Raw genomic sequence first — 14,686 nt, 5'->3', positions numbered from 1 at the left:
TGGCTGAACCCAAAGGGTGCTCAACAATGGCTCCTTTTCATCCTGGAGAGAAGTGACCAGTGGGGTCCCACAAAGGTCTGTCCTGGGCCCAGTGTTATTCAACATCTTTATCAATGACCTGGATGACAGAATTAGGGCATACTTATCAAATTTGCAGATGACACCAAACTAGGAGGAGTAGTTAATACTCCAGAGGACAGGATCAAAATTCAAAATGATCTAAATAGACAAGAAAGCTAGGCCAAACCTAACAAAATGAAATTCAACACAGAGAAATGTAAGGTACTGCACTTAGGATGGAAAAATAAAATGCACAGATATAGGATGGGTGACACCTGGCTGAATGAGACTACATATGAAAGGGATCTAGGAGTCCAAGTAGACCACAAGTTGAACATGAGTGAACAGTGTGATGCGGCAGCTAACAAGGTCAATGCTATTTTAGGCTGCATCAATAAAAGTATAGTGTCTAGATCAAGAGAAGTAATAGTGCCACTGTATTCTGCTCTGATCAGGCCCCACCTGGAATACTGTGTCCAGTTCTAGGCACCACAATTCAAAAAGGACATTGAGAAACTGGAGCGTGTCCAGAGGAGGGCGACTAAAATGGTGAAAGGTCTGGAAACCATGTCCTATGAGGAACAACTTAGGGAGCTGGGGATGTTTAGCCTGGAGAAGAGAAGGTTAAGATGTGATATGATAGCCCTATTTAAATATTTGAAGGGATGTCATATTGAAGAGGGACCCAGAGCAATGGATGCAAGCTGCAGAAAAAGAAATTCCACCTCAGCATTAGGAGGAACTTCCTAACAGTAAGGGCTGTTTGACAGTGCAACACACTCCCTTGGAGAATGGTGGAGTCGCCTTCCTTGGAGGTCTTTAAGCAGAGGCTGGATGGCCATCTGTCAGGGGTGCTTTGATTGAGAGTTCCTGCATGGCAAAATGGGGTTGGACTGGATGGCCCTTGTGGTCTCTTCCAACTCTACGATTCTATGATACCCAACTCCCTAAGCCAGAGCACATTACCCAATAAAAGCTCACAACACTCATATAAAGATTAAATCCATGCTTCTTAGACCCATTCAAAATGGAGGACATTCTGCAATTCCTCCTGAACAGAAAGCTGTAATGTGGACTTGTCCTGAAATAAGAGCTCTTGGTGAGGCTCAAAATGGAGGACGTTTTGGACCCCCTCCTGGACAGAAGGTCATGAAATGGAGGACAGGTCCTGGGGGGAGGATTAAAAAGGAGGAGGTGCCTGGCTGCTGTGCGGCTGCCCTGTTCTGAGCATGCCTGGCCCAAGCAGCACGGTCCCTCCTCCTCCTCCTCCCTTTGGTAACCCGGAAGAGCAGCGCCTTGGCAGCCACCCACCCCCATTCCTCCTCTTCCTGCTGCTGCTGTTGCTTCTGCCTCTGGGCTCCTCCTCCTGACTTGCAGCCATGGCCACTTTCTTCGGGGAGGTGGTGGCTCTCCCTTCCCGCGCAGGGCTGGAGGAGGAAGAGGAGGAGGAAGCGCAGGAGGACTGCCACATTCGCCTGGCCCTGGAGGGGAAAAGGTAGTACAGAGGAGGAGGAGGAGGAGGAGGAGGAGGAGGAGGAGGAGGAGCCCTCAGCAGCATCACTGCATCCCCTGAGCCTGGGAATGAGGGCTTCCTTGCAAGACTGGTCCCGAGGAAGAGCTTTGCCACATTGCCCTCCTCTGAGGCTGACTCAGTGAGCCTTGCTCTCCCAGGGAGTGAGTTTGCTGGGCTGAAGGAGGATCCAAACCCTGGTTCTGCCAGAGGGCTCCCCAAACTCTGCCCTTTCAGAGACTGTGGACTTTCAGCTCCCAGAAGCCTCAGCCATGTTGGCCAAGAGTCTGGGATTCTGGGAGCTGAAGTCCAAAATCTCTCAAAGGGCACAGTTTGGGGACCACTGCGTTAGCGTATGGGTCCATTAGTCTGACCCATTTTTGTACCAGTTCACGCTCTCTAATTTTAACTGCCAGTGACAAACATTAAATATATGGAAAGATTGCATGTAATATTCAAAACCAATATGAAATAACAAGTTTCTCCAAAATGCAGAAAACTCAGAGTAAAATTAAGTTGTCAGGTTGGATTGCAACATTGGGGATTAGCTTGATTATACAATTACTGCATTAGGCGCAGTGGTCCCCAAATTGTGCTCTTTAAGAGACTTCAAACTTCAGCTCCTAGACTCCCAGACTCTTGACTGAGGCTTCTGGAAGCTGAAGTCCAAAATCTCTTAAAGGGCACCGTTTGGGGACCACTGCATTACGTTATGGATCCGTTAGTCCGACCCCTTTTTCACAGTTCGCACTCTCTAATTTTAACTGCCAGTGACAAAATTTTTGCAACCAACAGGCCAATACTGGTGCATTTGTCTCGCAACAGCATTTTGATGTATAATAATTCAGAACAGCCCGGCTTACATCTCAAAAAGGGGACAATCATCCGGTTATGGCACTGGTTATAAAAAACACACTAGATCAAAATGTGAGATAGAGTTTAAACTACTTGCTGACCACAAGGCAAAATTGAGTAGAGGTAAGTAGTCCAGCAAACCTTCCAAAATCCAAAATCTCATAAAGGGCACAGTATGGGGACCACTGCATTCTGGCTCAGATTCAAAACTTAACACCTGCTGCTTGAATTGTGCAGAAAACATGCAGGGATAGCTGTATTAGCCATTTAACAAATCCAAACAAAAATCCATCAGATACCTTTATTGGCCAATCAAAATGCACAGTATGCTTGTTGCGAGCTTTCGGAGGTCCATGAGCTTCTTCATCAGGCAAGATGTTACAAACCAAACAGGGGAAGAAGAAAAGACAATTGGAGATGTCAGATGCCTACATGTGGTTTCAGTCCTTAACAAACATGTTGTGATGGGGAGGCTATCCTTTGCAGGCAAGCTCCTGGCCATGTAGCAATAGGGAGGTTTTCAAAGTCCAGGAAATTTAAAGTCCATTTGCATCTCAACAGGGACTCCTCTTTTGCAATCCAGTATGGAATGGAGACCCCAGCTCCATAATCCCTGCACACTCTCCTCTTCATCCACACACACTCACTCTTCTCTTTATTGAAGGGCTGCCCTGCTCTATTTTAAATGGTTTTTAACTCTAGTTTCAACTATGGTTGTGTGTTTTGTAAATGGTTTTTAACTAAACTGTGTTTTTTAATCTTTATGTTTTAATATGAGTAGAACCAGTCTAGTGTAGTGGTTTGAGTGCTGGACTGTTATTATTTCTATTTTATTTTTATTCCTCTCAAGACTGGCACCCAAAGCAGCTTACAGTCTAAAAAACACAATACAGTTAAAAACCTGCAGAATTGACAATTAAAATGGTATTGAACAATTACATTTAAATGATTTAAAAGATCATTTGTTTCTAAGAAGCCAGGATTTGAATCCTGGCTCGGCTGTGTTAATCCACCAGGTGACCATGGGCAAGTCACACACTCTCAGCTTTAGGGGAAGGCAAAGGCAAACCCCCTCTTGTCAATGAACCCCCTTTGATAGATTCTCATTAGGGTTGCCATAAATCAGAAGTGACTTGAAGGCACACAGCAACAGCAAATTATTACATTATCTTTAAACTTTTGTAATTAATGTTTTACTTGTCTCCTTTTTAAAATTATTTTAAGCCCCCTTGAATCCCATTTTGGAAGAAAGATAGTATATAAATCCAGTAAATAAATAAATATAAAAACAGATTTGCATGGTGTGGTAGTTTGAGCATTGGACTTGGACTTTGGAGAACAGGATTTGAATCCTCACTCAGAGTTTTACCACACTAGGGGAAAGCCCACAGGAAAACAGGAATTAAACGCAAGTTAAAGTACATTCGAATTTAAACTAAACTTGCACTTCGGTTAGTTTATCACACTAGGGACTGCCCAAGTGAAATAACGTGAAGTTAATCCAAACGCAAAGCACATAAAAATGGTAGCTTTTTTACTTTTGGGTTATTCCGAAAGTAAAAAGCTGCCGTTTTCTCCACTTTGCATTCAGATTAACTTCCCATTATTTCACGTTAACTGCAACATCATATGATAAACTTTGGGCATTTCCAGGTTTTCCTTGGTTTAAATCTTGTTTAATTCCTGTTTTCCCGCAGAATCTCGCTAGTGTGAGAAACTCCTTAGTCATGGAAACCCACTGGGTGACTTTGGGTAAGTCACACCCTTTCAGCCTCAGAGGATAGCAATGGCAAGTTCCTTCTGAAGAAACTTGCTAAGAAAACCCCTTGATGGGGTTGCTTTAGAGTCGCCATTAGTCAAAAATGACTTGAAGGCACACAGCAACAACAACATATTAAATATTATCGCTGGCATGCTGTTCAATATTTACAATGTCATAAACCTGACTTGCAACATTTTTAATTTTTGGACTTCACATTTATGGTTGTTGTTCTGTTACAGTGGCCAGGGACCCCAGTGTGGTTCTGTCGCAGCTGCCTGTCACAAAACACCTCACTGCCAAGAAAGGGCTGGAGGAGTCATTTTCCCAAGGGCTAGTCAGGATTTATTTAAATCATTTCTTTGAAGGACTATATCCCTCCAGTACTTTGGAAATCTTCCTGTTAGGATTTTTGGGAGGTAACAGTGGGACATATATGTCTTCAGATGCAGGATTTAAGGAGGCTTTTCCTCACTATTGATTTTTTTTTTGGGGGGGGGAGGGTATTTTCAAACAAAACAATACGTTTAACAAAGGAAAAACAAAACATGGGTGTGATTTTATTATGAAAACAGTTGATTTCATTAAATTTAAATCATTACAGTTTAGTCCTTCAAAGAAATGTAAATAAATTCTGACTAGCTCTTAGGAAAATCTGAGGAAGTAGACTTAAGTCTACGAAAGCTCATGCTGCCGACTCATGCTGCCGACTTTTTTCTTTCAGCTAGTCTCAAAGGTGCTACAAAATATCTCTACATACTGATTCCACAGACTAACATGGCTATAATTTTGAAAAGAGCTTGTGCGGGCATGAAAACAAACAGCTGTTTTGTCTGTGGTGTTACTGTAAAAATTAAGAGGCTACTTTGGCATTTAAGCAGTCTTGATTATTAGTACGGATTGTTAGTATGGTTTGACTTCTCAGCCATTTTCTCAATCGGAGCTCATTGACTCTTCTTCTGTTTCTTATATTTAGAAAGGTTGACGTTGTCTGGAATACAACATTAAATGCTTCTACAGAAGAGCAGTTTCCTTGCTCAAAGTTCATCTTGGCTGTGGGTCAGAATGCAGTAGGTGAGCAATACGGATAATATTATTGTTTTCTTTGGGGTGAGGCAGACAGGCATGAAGGACCGACCTTTGGCTACTCCACTCACAATTGATTGGGCACTGGACAACCTATTCTCAAACCAGGCCTATGCAGTCTCAAACCCAGCTGCCACCAGGAGCGTTTTTTCTTTCAGCCGCTCTGAGGCTGTGTATTATATGAACACCATGCCCCCGAAGCAGCCAGAAGCCGTTCTTTTTCGCCCGTCTGTTTTGGGGCTTTGTTTCATTGCTTAACCAACTGAGAGTTTTACTGAGAAACTTCCATCAGCTTTAGAGCGTCTGCCCAATTTTTGCAACACGTAAATTGTGTAAACTGAGGTACATCTCTAAATGACTACATTGTAAATGTAGCTAACAGCAACATGCCGGACACAACAATACTACATAAAACAAGTCTGTTTTTTGTTTACAGCGTTCTTGTCTTCCTTTGTTTTGAGTTCGGGATGCTGGGAGGTAGTTGGATCTGTGAAATTATGGAATGAGTGGTCAAGAACATCAGACAGAACCAATGTCCTTCCAACAGATTCATTCTGTTTATTTTATCGCTTGATTTCAGATCCTACTGTAAGTACCACCTTTTATATCTTGTTGTCCCCCCCCCCATAGAATTGGAAGATCATAATTGCTGCTGCCTTAGCAGTTACTTGTCATGATTTGGTGCTGAGTGTTCATGAATAGATTATTAAGTAATAATTTGCACTAGTGAGCCTATTTCCTTGCACCTAAGGCAATGCCATGAATTTCATAGGGTTTTCTTAGGGAAAGAATGCTCAGTGGTGGTTTTGCCAGCTCCTTCCTCTGAAATATATCCTATAGCACCTGGTATTTATTGGTGGTTTCCCATCCAATTACTAACCACATCTGACCTTGCTTAACATCCAACACTTTATCTGTTGCCTTCAGGGTATCCATCCTAAATTTCCCACTATCTTCAAGCATATGAACCCAGGTTCTAGTGATATGAGACATGATAATACGCACTTTATTACTGAGTTAAGGCCTCTTCAATTTGCATTGCATGCTGTGAAGAAAGTACTGTACAGTATAACCCTATGCAGTAACGTCTGCTGTGTTTTATAGGACTTATTCCTAGGAATGTGCCCATTGGATTGTAGCCTTGGTCAGCAGTGTGCAACTCCAGTGGATCTGGAGACCACTTTTCTGCCCCAGGATCTTTTTGTGGGGCTACACAGACTGCTGGTACAGCCTTTCTAGACATTTTAAGGTCTTCTATCATGACTCAGTGGTCAACCTCGGTCAGAAATATAGGGTTCACTATTATTCACACTTTTAACTATCCACAATAAGTCTGGGGACATATTCCCCACAGATGTGGGGTTGTACTCCTGTATTAAGCAATGCAAGGAGGCCCTGCAACCAGTCTAAAAGATTAATGTTGCCTGCTCCTGAGGGGTCCCGGAAAAGGTGATTCAGCTTTTTTTGTAGGGTGAGGACAGAAAAGGGAATTCTGAGAAGTCAGAAGGGGTCAAGGGTCACAAAGGGGGGGAAGCTCACTGCCTTAAAGAATAGTATTTCCTGCACTACCTGTTAACACAGTATTGCAAAAATTTATGAAATTTTTATTATCACCCCTTCCAGATTTTATTGTGCCAGTGCAATTGTTATGTGGCTGAAGACCAACAGTTTCAGTGGCTTGAAAAGGTAAGAAGCACAAGCTCATTGACACTGGTGAGATATGTGTAATATAGACCAGGGGGACAAATTAATTATCACACTGAGACAGGACAAGATTGGGATTGCTCTCCCATCCTTATCCCTTCGGGGGGGAGGACAATGCGCGAAAGCCTGTCATATCATATGTGCTGATCATGTCATTATCCTGTCATTGAAGTGACATTGTATTGATGTGAACTACTGTTAATGCAAAATACTAGGGCAATGCCACTTCAATGACGAGACAGTGACAGGATCAGAGTGATGTAATTTGAAAGGCTTTCACATGATCACTGTCACTCATGGTTTCCAGATGGGACAATGTCTGGATAAGTGCAACGTCCTGTGAAAGTCCTTTCTGCATTTGCACAGGAGGGACGGGACAGGGACAGGACAATGACATCCCATCCCCTGTATGATCATCTCCAGTGCCTCCAGGTAAGAATTCTGCCTCCCCCATTAAATTTTCCTTCAGTCCCCAAATTGATAGCATTGTAGAGTGAGACACTGAAAATTGTTCACACCTCAAACTCTTCTACTTGCTGTGTTCACATTCCCTTGGTAATGTTTCCTGAACCTTTTTTTTGGGGGGGGGGGGGGCAGGGAATGCCTAAATAGTATTTCTAAATGATCAACTGAAGTTTCAGTTTAATGCAATGTTAGAAATTTGGGGAGTGAAGAAAAACTTCATGGAGAAGGGTCAGAATTCTTATGGGGTCCTCATTTTGCTCTCACACACTCCCAAATATTGGTGAGTCCATGCTTTTACGAAGGGTGAAAATGAATTTAAGTCTAGTCTTACATAAACACACCTGGAAGTATGTCCCATTGAATTCAGTGGAATTTGCTTCTGAGCAGATGTGTCTAGGAATACACTGTAACTAACTTGTTTTCATTCATATTTCACTGGATGCCTACTTTACTGTTTAGAACATTTGTGCAAGAGGTGGGCAACTTCCAGGAGGAAGGGAGGCTATACAGTGCTACCTCGGGTTACGAAATTAATTCGTTCCGCCGCTCCGTTCGTAACCCGAGTAATTTCGCAACCCGAAAAGGCTTTCCGTTAGCGCTGGAAAGCCGCTAGCCGCGCTTTGCGTTTGAATTTCGCGCCGAAATAAATTTCGTAACCCGAAAAAAACATCGTATCCCGGAACAGTTTTTTCCAATCTAACTTTTTCATATCCCGGAAATTTCGTAACGCGATCAATTCGTATCCCGGGGTACCACTGTATTGTAACACATGCCCCTCCAGCCACCACTGTGATGGGGAAAGTGTCATTTACCTTTAGGAGAGGTTTCTTATCCATTAAAGCAAGATATGCATTGTTTCAAAAGGGAGAGAAAAGCCTCTCTTAAAGGTGAAGGAGAGGCAAGTACAGAGGAATCTATGTAGCCACGTTCTGCCCCTCCATATTATCTCCTTTCTTAAGAGCAACATAGCACTTAATTTCACCTGCCAGGAAAAGCAACATGGGTTGGGATTGTCATCCAGCTTTGTACAATGTGATGAGAATTTGTCCATTACCTGGAATCATGTTGAACCCAGCCTATTGCAACATGCTTCCTTGGCTGCTTCTTCAGAATGGAATAGGTTGTTGCCAGATAGCCTGCCTTGCAAAGATAGCAATGATTCAGGATATTTGTTTGTTTACCACTTGACTATCAGTACATTCCTACGCGCTTGTAGAAAGCGTGGGATGAGTCCTTCCTGAATCATATTTCCATATTTCACATGGAAGAAACCACAATACAGATACTAGTGTGAATAAGACTTGGTATAGCCTTTCTTCTTAAATTTGTCACGCTCACACTGAAATTTGTATCTTTATCTTAGGTTTTTGGATGCATGCAGAAGATTGATTTACAAGTACTGGTTCTCTCATCATGTTCCATTACAGATTATAAAACAACAGAATCAATTTTAACACTTCCTTCTCCTTTTCTGAAAGCAGTAAAGACAACAGCGTTCAAAGATCAAGTCTGTTGTTCACTTCTAGAGCAGCCAAATATTGTACGGGATCTCCCTGCTGCAGGTATTTAATCACTTTAACCAGAGGTCTTAGCACAGGAAGTGGCAAAACAGCACCCCCACCAGCTCAGACCATGGGTTACTTGCCAAATAAATAACTTATTTCTCTCTGTGTTTGCCCTTTCCACCTTTTCTCCTTATTTCCCAATAGCACAACACTGAATTACTGTATATACTCATGTATAAGTCTAGAAATTTTAGTCAGAAAATTGACCCCAAAAATCTGAGTCAACTTATCAACAGGTCAATGTAAGTACTGTACCTTAACTCTCATAAAAATAGAAACCATCCCTTGGTGAAACGCAATAATGTAATCTGTCTTGGAAGCACTGACCTTCCCCTGTTCTCTCATCCATCCATCCTTAAGTGTGAACACAAACAGTTATGCCTCCTGCAATTTTGTAAGTTCTTTGGCATTGTTTCCTTAGATCTTTTGTTACATGATCTTAAGTCTTACTCTCGACTTATCCATGGCTCATATTAAAAAATCCATACTTTTGGCCCCAAAACTTGCCCTCAACTTACACATGAGATCAACTTATAGTCAAGTATATACGTTAATAATAATAATAATAATTTTTATTTATATTTCCCACCTCTCCCAAGGATCGAAGCGGGATTGCATCATTAAAAATGCAGTACTAATACAGATAGAAACTATAAAATACTAATACTGAATTACAACATTCCTATTAGTTCCTTAAAGTATCTAATCATCAGGTAATCCTATAATCATCATCAAGGGTGGAGCATTTAACATGGTTTTATAAAGAATCAGGTGGGTACGCCCGCCAAAAGAGATCCATCTTAAGTGCCTTCTTAAAGGCATCTAAGGTGGTAATATGACAGATCTCTTCTGGTAGACTGTTCCACAATTTAGGGGTTGCAGCTGTAAATGCTCTATGGGAAATTGTTATTAACCTGATGTTATAGTGTTCCATTGAATTCTTCCTGGATGTTCTGAGTGTGCGGGGCGGATTATGTAGGGAGAGGCATTCCTGCAAGTAACTCGGGCCCGAACCATGTAGGGCTTTAAAGGTGATAACCAAAACCTTCTACTGACTGGCAGCCAGTGAAGAGATTTCAGCACTGGTATTATAAGGTCAGATCTAGGTGTATTAGTGACCAGTCTGGCTGCAGCATTTTGAACCAATTGAACCTTCTGGACTGGTACAAGGGTAGCCCCAAGTAGAGTGCATTATAGAAGTCTAAACGAGAGATTACTAGTGCATATACCACTGCTTCAAGTTCCTTTTGGTCCAGGTAGGGACACAGTTGGCGTATCAAGCGAAGTTGGTACCAAGCACTCCTGGACATTGCCTCTACTTGAGATGGCAACTGTAGAGATGGATCAAGGAGTACTCCCAAGTTGTAGACTTAGTCCTTTAGGGGAAGTGTGACCCCGTCCAGGACTAGTTGACAAATCTCCAGCCCCAGGCCTGGAGTACCTATCACTAGTACCTCCGTTTTCTCTGGATTCAACTTGAGTTTGTTTTCCCTCATCCAGCCCATTACTGACTTAAGGCAGGCATCCAGAGGAGAGGTGCCATCCCTAGTCACTGTAACAGTCGGAGACAGAGAGAGATAGATTTGGGTGTCATCAGCATACAGATAACACCGTGCTCCGTGTCTCCGGATGATCTCACCCAGCAGCATGGGGGACAGAATGGCGCCCTGGAGGATGCCTGATGTCAGCTCTCTTTTAGAAGAGCAGCTGTCCCCCAGCTTCGCCATCTGGAATCTGCCCGAGAGGTAGGAATGGAGCCACTGGAGGGCAGTGCCTCCAATTCCTAACTCCCTCAGGCATTCTAGAAGGATAGCATACTCTGTGGTATCAAAGGCCGCTTGAGATGTCCAAGAGCACCAACAGGGTCACACTTCACCTGTCGATACCCAGACGGAGATCATTGACTAAGGTGACCATGGCAGTCTCAACTCCGTATCCTGCTGTGAAGCCAGTTTGGAATGTGGCTAGATAATCAGCTTCATCCAAGACAGCCTGGTGTTGGAAAGCAACTGCCCTCTCAATCACTTTGCCCCAGAATAGTAGAAGGGAGACCAGTCTATAGTTATTCCTTCCAGGGTCTAGAGAGGATTTTTTTAAAAGTGGTTTAACCACTGCATGTTTTAGCTCTGATGGAATGTTCCCTATCTAAATGATGCATTGATTATGAATTGAAGTAGTGTTTTTACTGCATCCCCACCCTGGGCGGTCAACTATGATGGGCAAGGATCGAGAGGGCACGTCATCCTTCTTACACTTCCAAGAAGCTTGTCCACTTCATCGGTATTTACTAACTCAAAATGATCCAGTTTAACATAGTCTACAGAGTCACTGGACACCTCTCTTATATTTTCTGTTATAATGCCTGCATCTAGATCAACTCTTATCTGAGAGATTTTATCTGCAAAAAAGTTATTGAAGGCATCACAGCAGGCTTTAGTTGGTTCCAATAGAGGGTGGGAGGCAATTGCATTAGCTCTTTAACCACCCTGAACAGCTCTGTGGATGAGATTCTGCAGATGCACTATGTGCAGCATAGAATTCTTTGCTGCATCTATTGCCACGCCATAGGAATCCAAAAAGTTCCTATGATGTGTCTTGTCAGGCAAAAGTTGATGTTTCCGCCAGTGGCACTCTAGGCGTTGCGCAGTCCGCTTCATTATACAATAGTTTATGGTAGTATCAGTCATGCTGGATCCTTGGTAACAACTGTGTTTCAGGTCACTCTTAGCTATGCAATTATTTGCCTTAATGTAACATGTTGCCCTTTTTCCAGAAAACATATAACAGGGATGCCAAAATTACTTCAGTTTAAAGCTCACACACAGAGAATGTCTTGGTATCCTATTCCAAAAGGAAGCCACACAGTGCTACATTGCCTAGAACTTAGTGTCTCAGTGTATGTCTTAGTACATACATTCAAGTAAACTGGGGTTAAATGAATGTATGTCCTTTTTAGATGTTGTGCAAGGAGATATTCAAAACCTCCTTGTGTAGTGTAACCACCACAATCCTGACAAAAGGTATCTTTTCCACACTGGAGTGTGCTGCCATGGGGACAGGGAGTGATGTCAGATGTCTTCTCCTGGCTGTTGAATTCCAGCCAGATGCTGCTTGGGTACCTCCTGTCCTTTCCTGGCTGTAGATTGCTTTGGCAGTTTTCCTGGTGGTTGAAAGTGTCCTCCAAGGTGGGAAGGAAGGATGTGAAACTACATGGGTGCAACACTATGCATGAAACGCATGACCCCACCCATAAAGTATTTAAAATGTGTGTTTCAATCAGATTTATTAAATATTTTGGGTTTTACTTATATTATCTACTGCAAGAGCAAGTGAATAATCAATTTTGCCATTTATCTTCCATTACACCTAGTTCTCAGTTACTGTCAAGTGTGGCAAATCCCTGCAGTGTTTTATCAGTGTTACACTGATATCCTCAAACTGGATTTGGTAACAGTTGAAGTTTTCCAGCCTGTCCTGTCTTCCAAAATTCTAAAGAGTTTGGTTAAGGTAAGGCTTAATTATCTTACTTGAGCTGTTGGCTACCTAGTCACCATGATAGTTGCTGTGAAGAAAACTGAGAATAATGTACATTTATGGAAAGAGCTTTTTATAGAGCTTACAATTTTAAGGATACAGTTACATGAAGAGCCAAGCTGGGCTTTTGCTGGAAACCTTCCAGCAAACGCATGCTTGTTTTATCTTGACTATGGGCATTAATCCATCTCTTTGTTTCTGGACTAACAGGGAGTCTTTCATACTTCCAGTCTCACTCTACAGTTACTGACCTTGCCAGGTGCTTGCACCAACCATGATTCATAACTACTTAAAGTTCTCAGGATTTTAAAATGGATTGAAATCTGTTCCCCTCCCCACCCCCCTTCACTGCACTGCTTTCTTCCACAGTTTAACTGGAGGAAATATGAATTACAAGTTCCCCATGTAAATTCCTATATTTAAACCATGTTTGAAAATATCCCTAAAACATATCCATTCATTTCTTTATTCAAAATTGTGTTTTTAAATGGATAGCACAGTGGGCTCTTGGTGTCTGCTGGGGTTTTGTTCCAGGACCCCACGTGGATACCAAAATCCATGGATGCTGAAGTCCCATTAGGTACAATGGCATAGTAAGATGGTGTTCTTATATAAAATGGCAAACTCAAAGTTTGTTTGTTTGTTTTGGAATTTATGTATTTTAAAAAATACTTTCATTCTTGAATTCATGGATAGAAATCCGTAGATATGGAGGGCTGATTGTATGTTATGTCACAGTGACAACATCTTGGGCTAAAGAACAAAGTAAAAATACTATTTAAAAGTACAGCCGGTCCTGTTCAAAAAAAGTATAAATTTCAATCCTTGCTTTTCCATTTTTTATAAGAGATACCATTTTGCTATTTCATTATATTTAATGGGACTTGAGCATCCACGGATTTTGTTATCCACAGGGGATCTTGGAACCAAACCCCACCATATAACAAGGGTCCACTGTATCTAAGGTTCCCCCCAGACTTCCTTTCATGTATCAGAAATCTAATTTACCTCACTAAAGAATGCCTGCTTTTATGTCCATTTTAGTTGTTGTGGCTTCTAAATTATTGCTGTTGTTACTGCATCTCTCTCTCTCTCTCTAGTCTGCCTTTTCCCCCATAACTGAGGAAGTTTTGCACTGTTGTGAACTATGGCAGGAGCTGGATTTAAATGGCAATGAACACACAGCTTCTCCCCCCCCCCCAGTTATATAACTAAGAGTGGGGCAATTAGGTAATCGACAGTTATTTGTATATTAATTTTTTTATTATTATTTTTAAACTCAGGATATTTCAAGAAGCACAGAACTACTGACAAAATTGGTGACAACGAATGAGATTCATAACATCTACACTTAAAATGGACATTGTCTCTGAAGTCCCTGATAACTTTCAAGTCTGAATAACTAACTGTCTTTGGAAACTACAGTTACTTTGCTTGGAAGCATTTGGAACTTGTGTTTGTGGAACACATGATCTTTGTACCATATGTTGACTGTTGTGTAGATGCATTTTATTCATTAACGTTTATTAAAATGTTCCTTTTTAATTTTTCACAAGCTGGAATCTTGTTTTTCATATAAGCAAAGGAGCAACAGTTTTCTAACAGAGAGCAAATTACATTGTGTTACAGCAGTGGCCTAAATACCCTAAATATTGGCTACTGTCTCATCTTGGAAACTAAGGGGCAAAACAGACCACCCCAGTAGAACGGCTTTGCACTGCCCCTGGGAGAGCCAGATCGGGTCCACAGCAACCACACGCTGGGGGCCCAATCAAGTACTTTGCTGGCCCAAATAGGGCTGGCAAAATGTTGTTCTTTCTTAAAGCAGTGAAAAGCCACCCTTGCCACTGTGGTGGCAGCTTTTCACCGATTCTTCGGCGTAGTGCGCCTAAATACAGCACCAAAGAAGGGTCATGACTCTACCAGTCGCTGGCATTGGGGAGGAGTTGTGGCATCCGGCGGGCAGTCACCAATCCCCACTCCACCCCGATACTGGCCCTTTGGGCTGGTCTGTACAGCCCCTAAGCAGGGTCAGGCCTGTTTAGGACTTGGAAAGCAGACTGGCAGAAAATACCAGATGCTGTAGGTGTTATATTCAAAAGAAGGCAACCCTACAGAAGGGTCACCACAAGTCAGAGTCAACTTGAA

At 42.3% G+C, this 14,686-nt stretch overlaps 1 protein-coding gene across 2 annotated transcripts; it reads left to right on the top strand.

The window, feature by feature from the left end:
- Window positions 1-1,367: 1,367 nt before the first annotated feature.
- Window positions 1,368-14,088, top strand: PSMG1 (proteasome assembly chaperone 1). 2 transcript variants are annotated; one of them, XM_042447045.1, is made up of 8 exons: window positions 1,368-1,555; window positions 5,161-5,258; window positions 5,707-5,858; window positions 6,894-6,956; window positions 7,341-7,406; window positions 8,803-9,001; window positions 12,375-12,511; window positions 13,822-14,088. In XM_042447045.1, exons 1-8 carry the CDS (start codon window positions 1,440-1,442, stop codon window positions 13,891-13,893), a joined length of 903 nt encoding a protein of 300 aa, XP_042302979.1. In that variant the 5' UTR covers window positions 1,368-1,439; the 3' UTR covers window positions 13,894-14,088. The 2 variants fall into 2 exon arrangements, with proteins under 2 accessions (XP_042302979.1, XP_042302980.1); XM_042447046.1 differs by lacking the exon at window positions 7,341-7,406 and having other exon boundaries at window positions 1,371-1,555.
- The last annotated feature ends 598 nt before the right edge of the window (window positions 14,089-14,686 follow it).

Source organism: Sceloporus undulatus, chromosome 1 (assembly GCF_019175285.1).
Source record: "Sceloporus undulatus isolate JIND9_A2432 ecotype Alabama chromosome 1, SceUnd_v1.1, whole genome shotgun sequence".
Taxonomy (NCBI): Eukaryota; Metazoa; Chordata; class Lepidosauria; order Squamata; family Phrynosomatidae; genus Sceloporus; species Sceloporus undulatus.
Note: the sequence above shows the minus strand (reverse complement) of the source record. Positions and strands in the feature narration are given on the sequence as shown.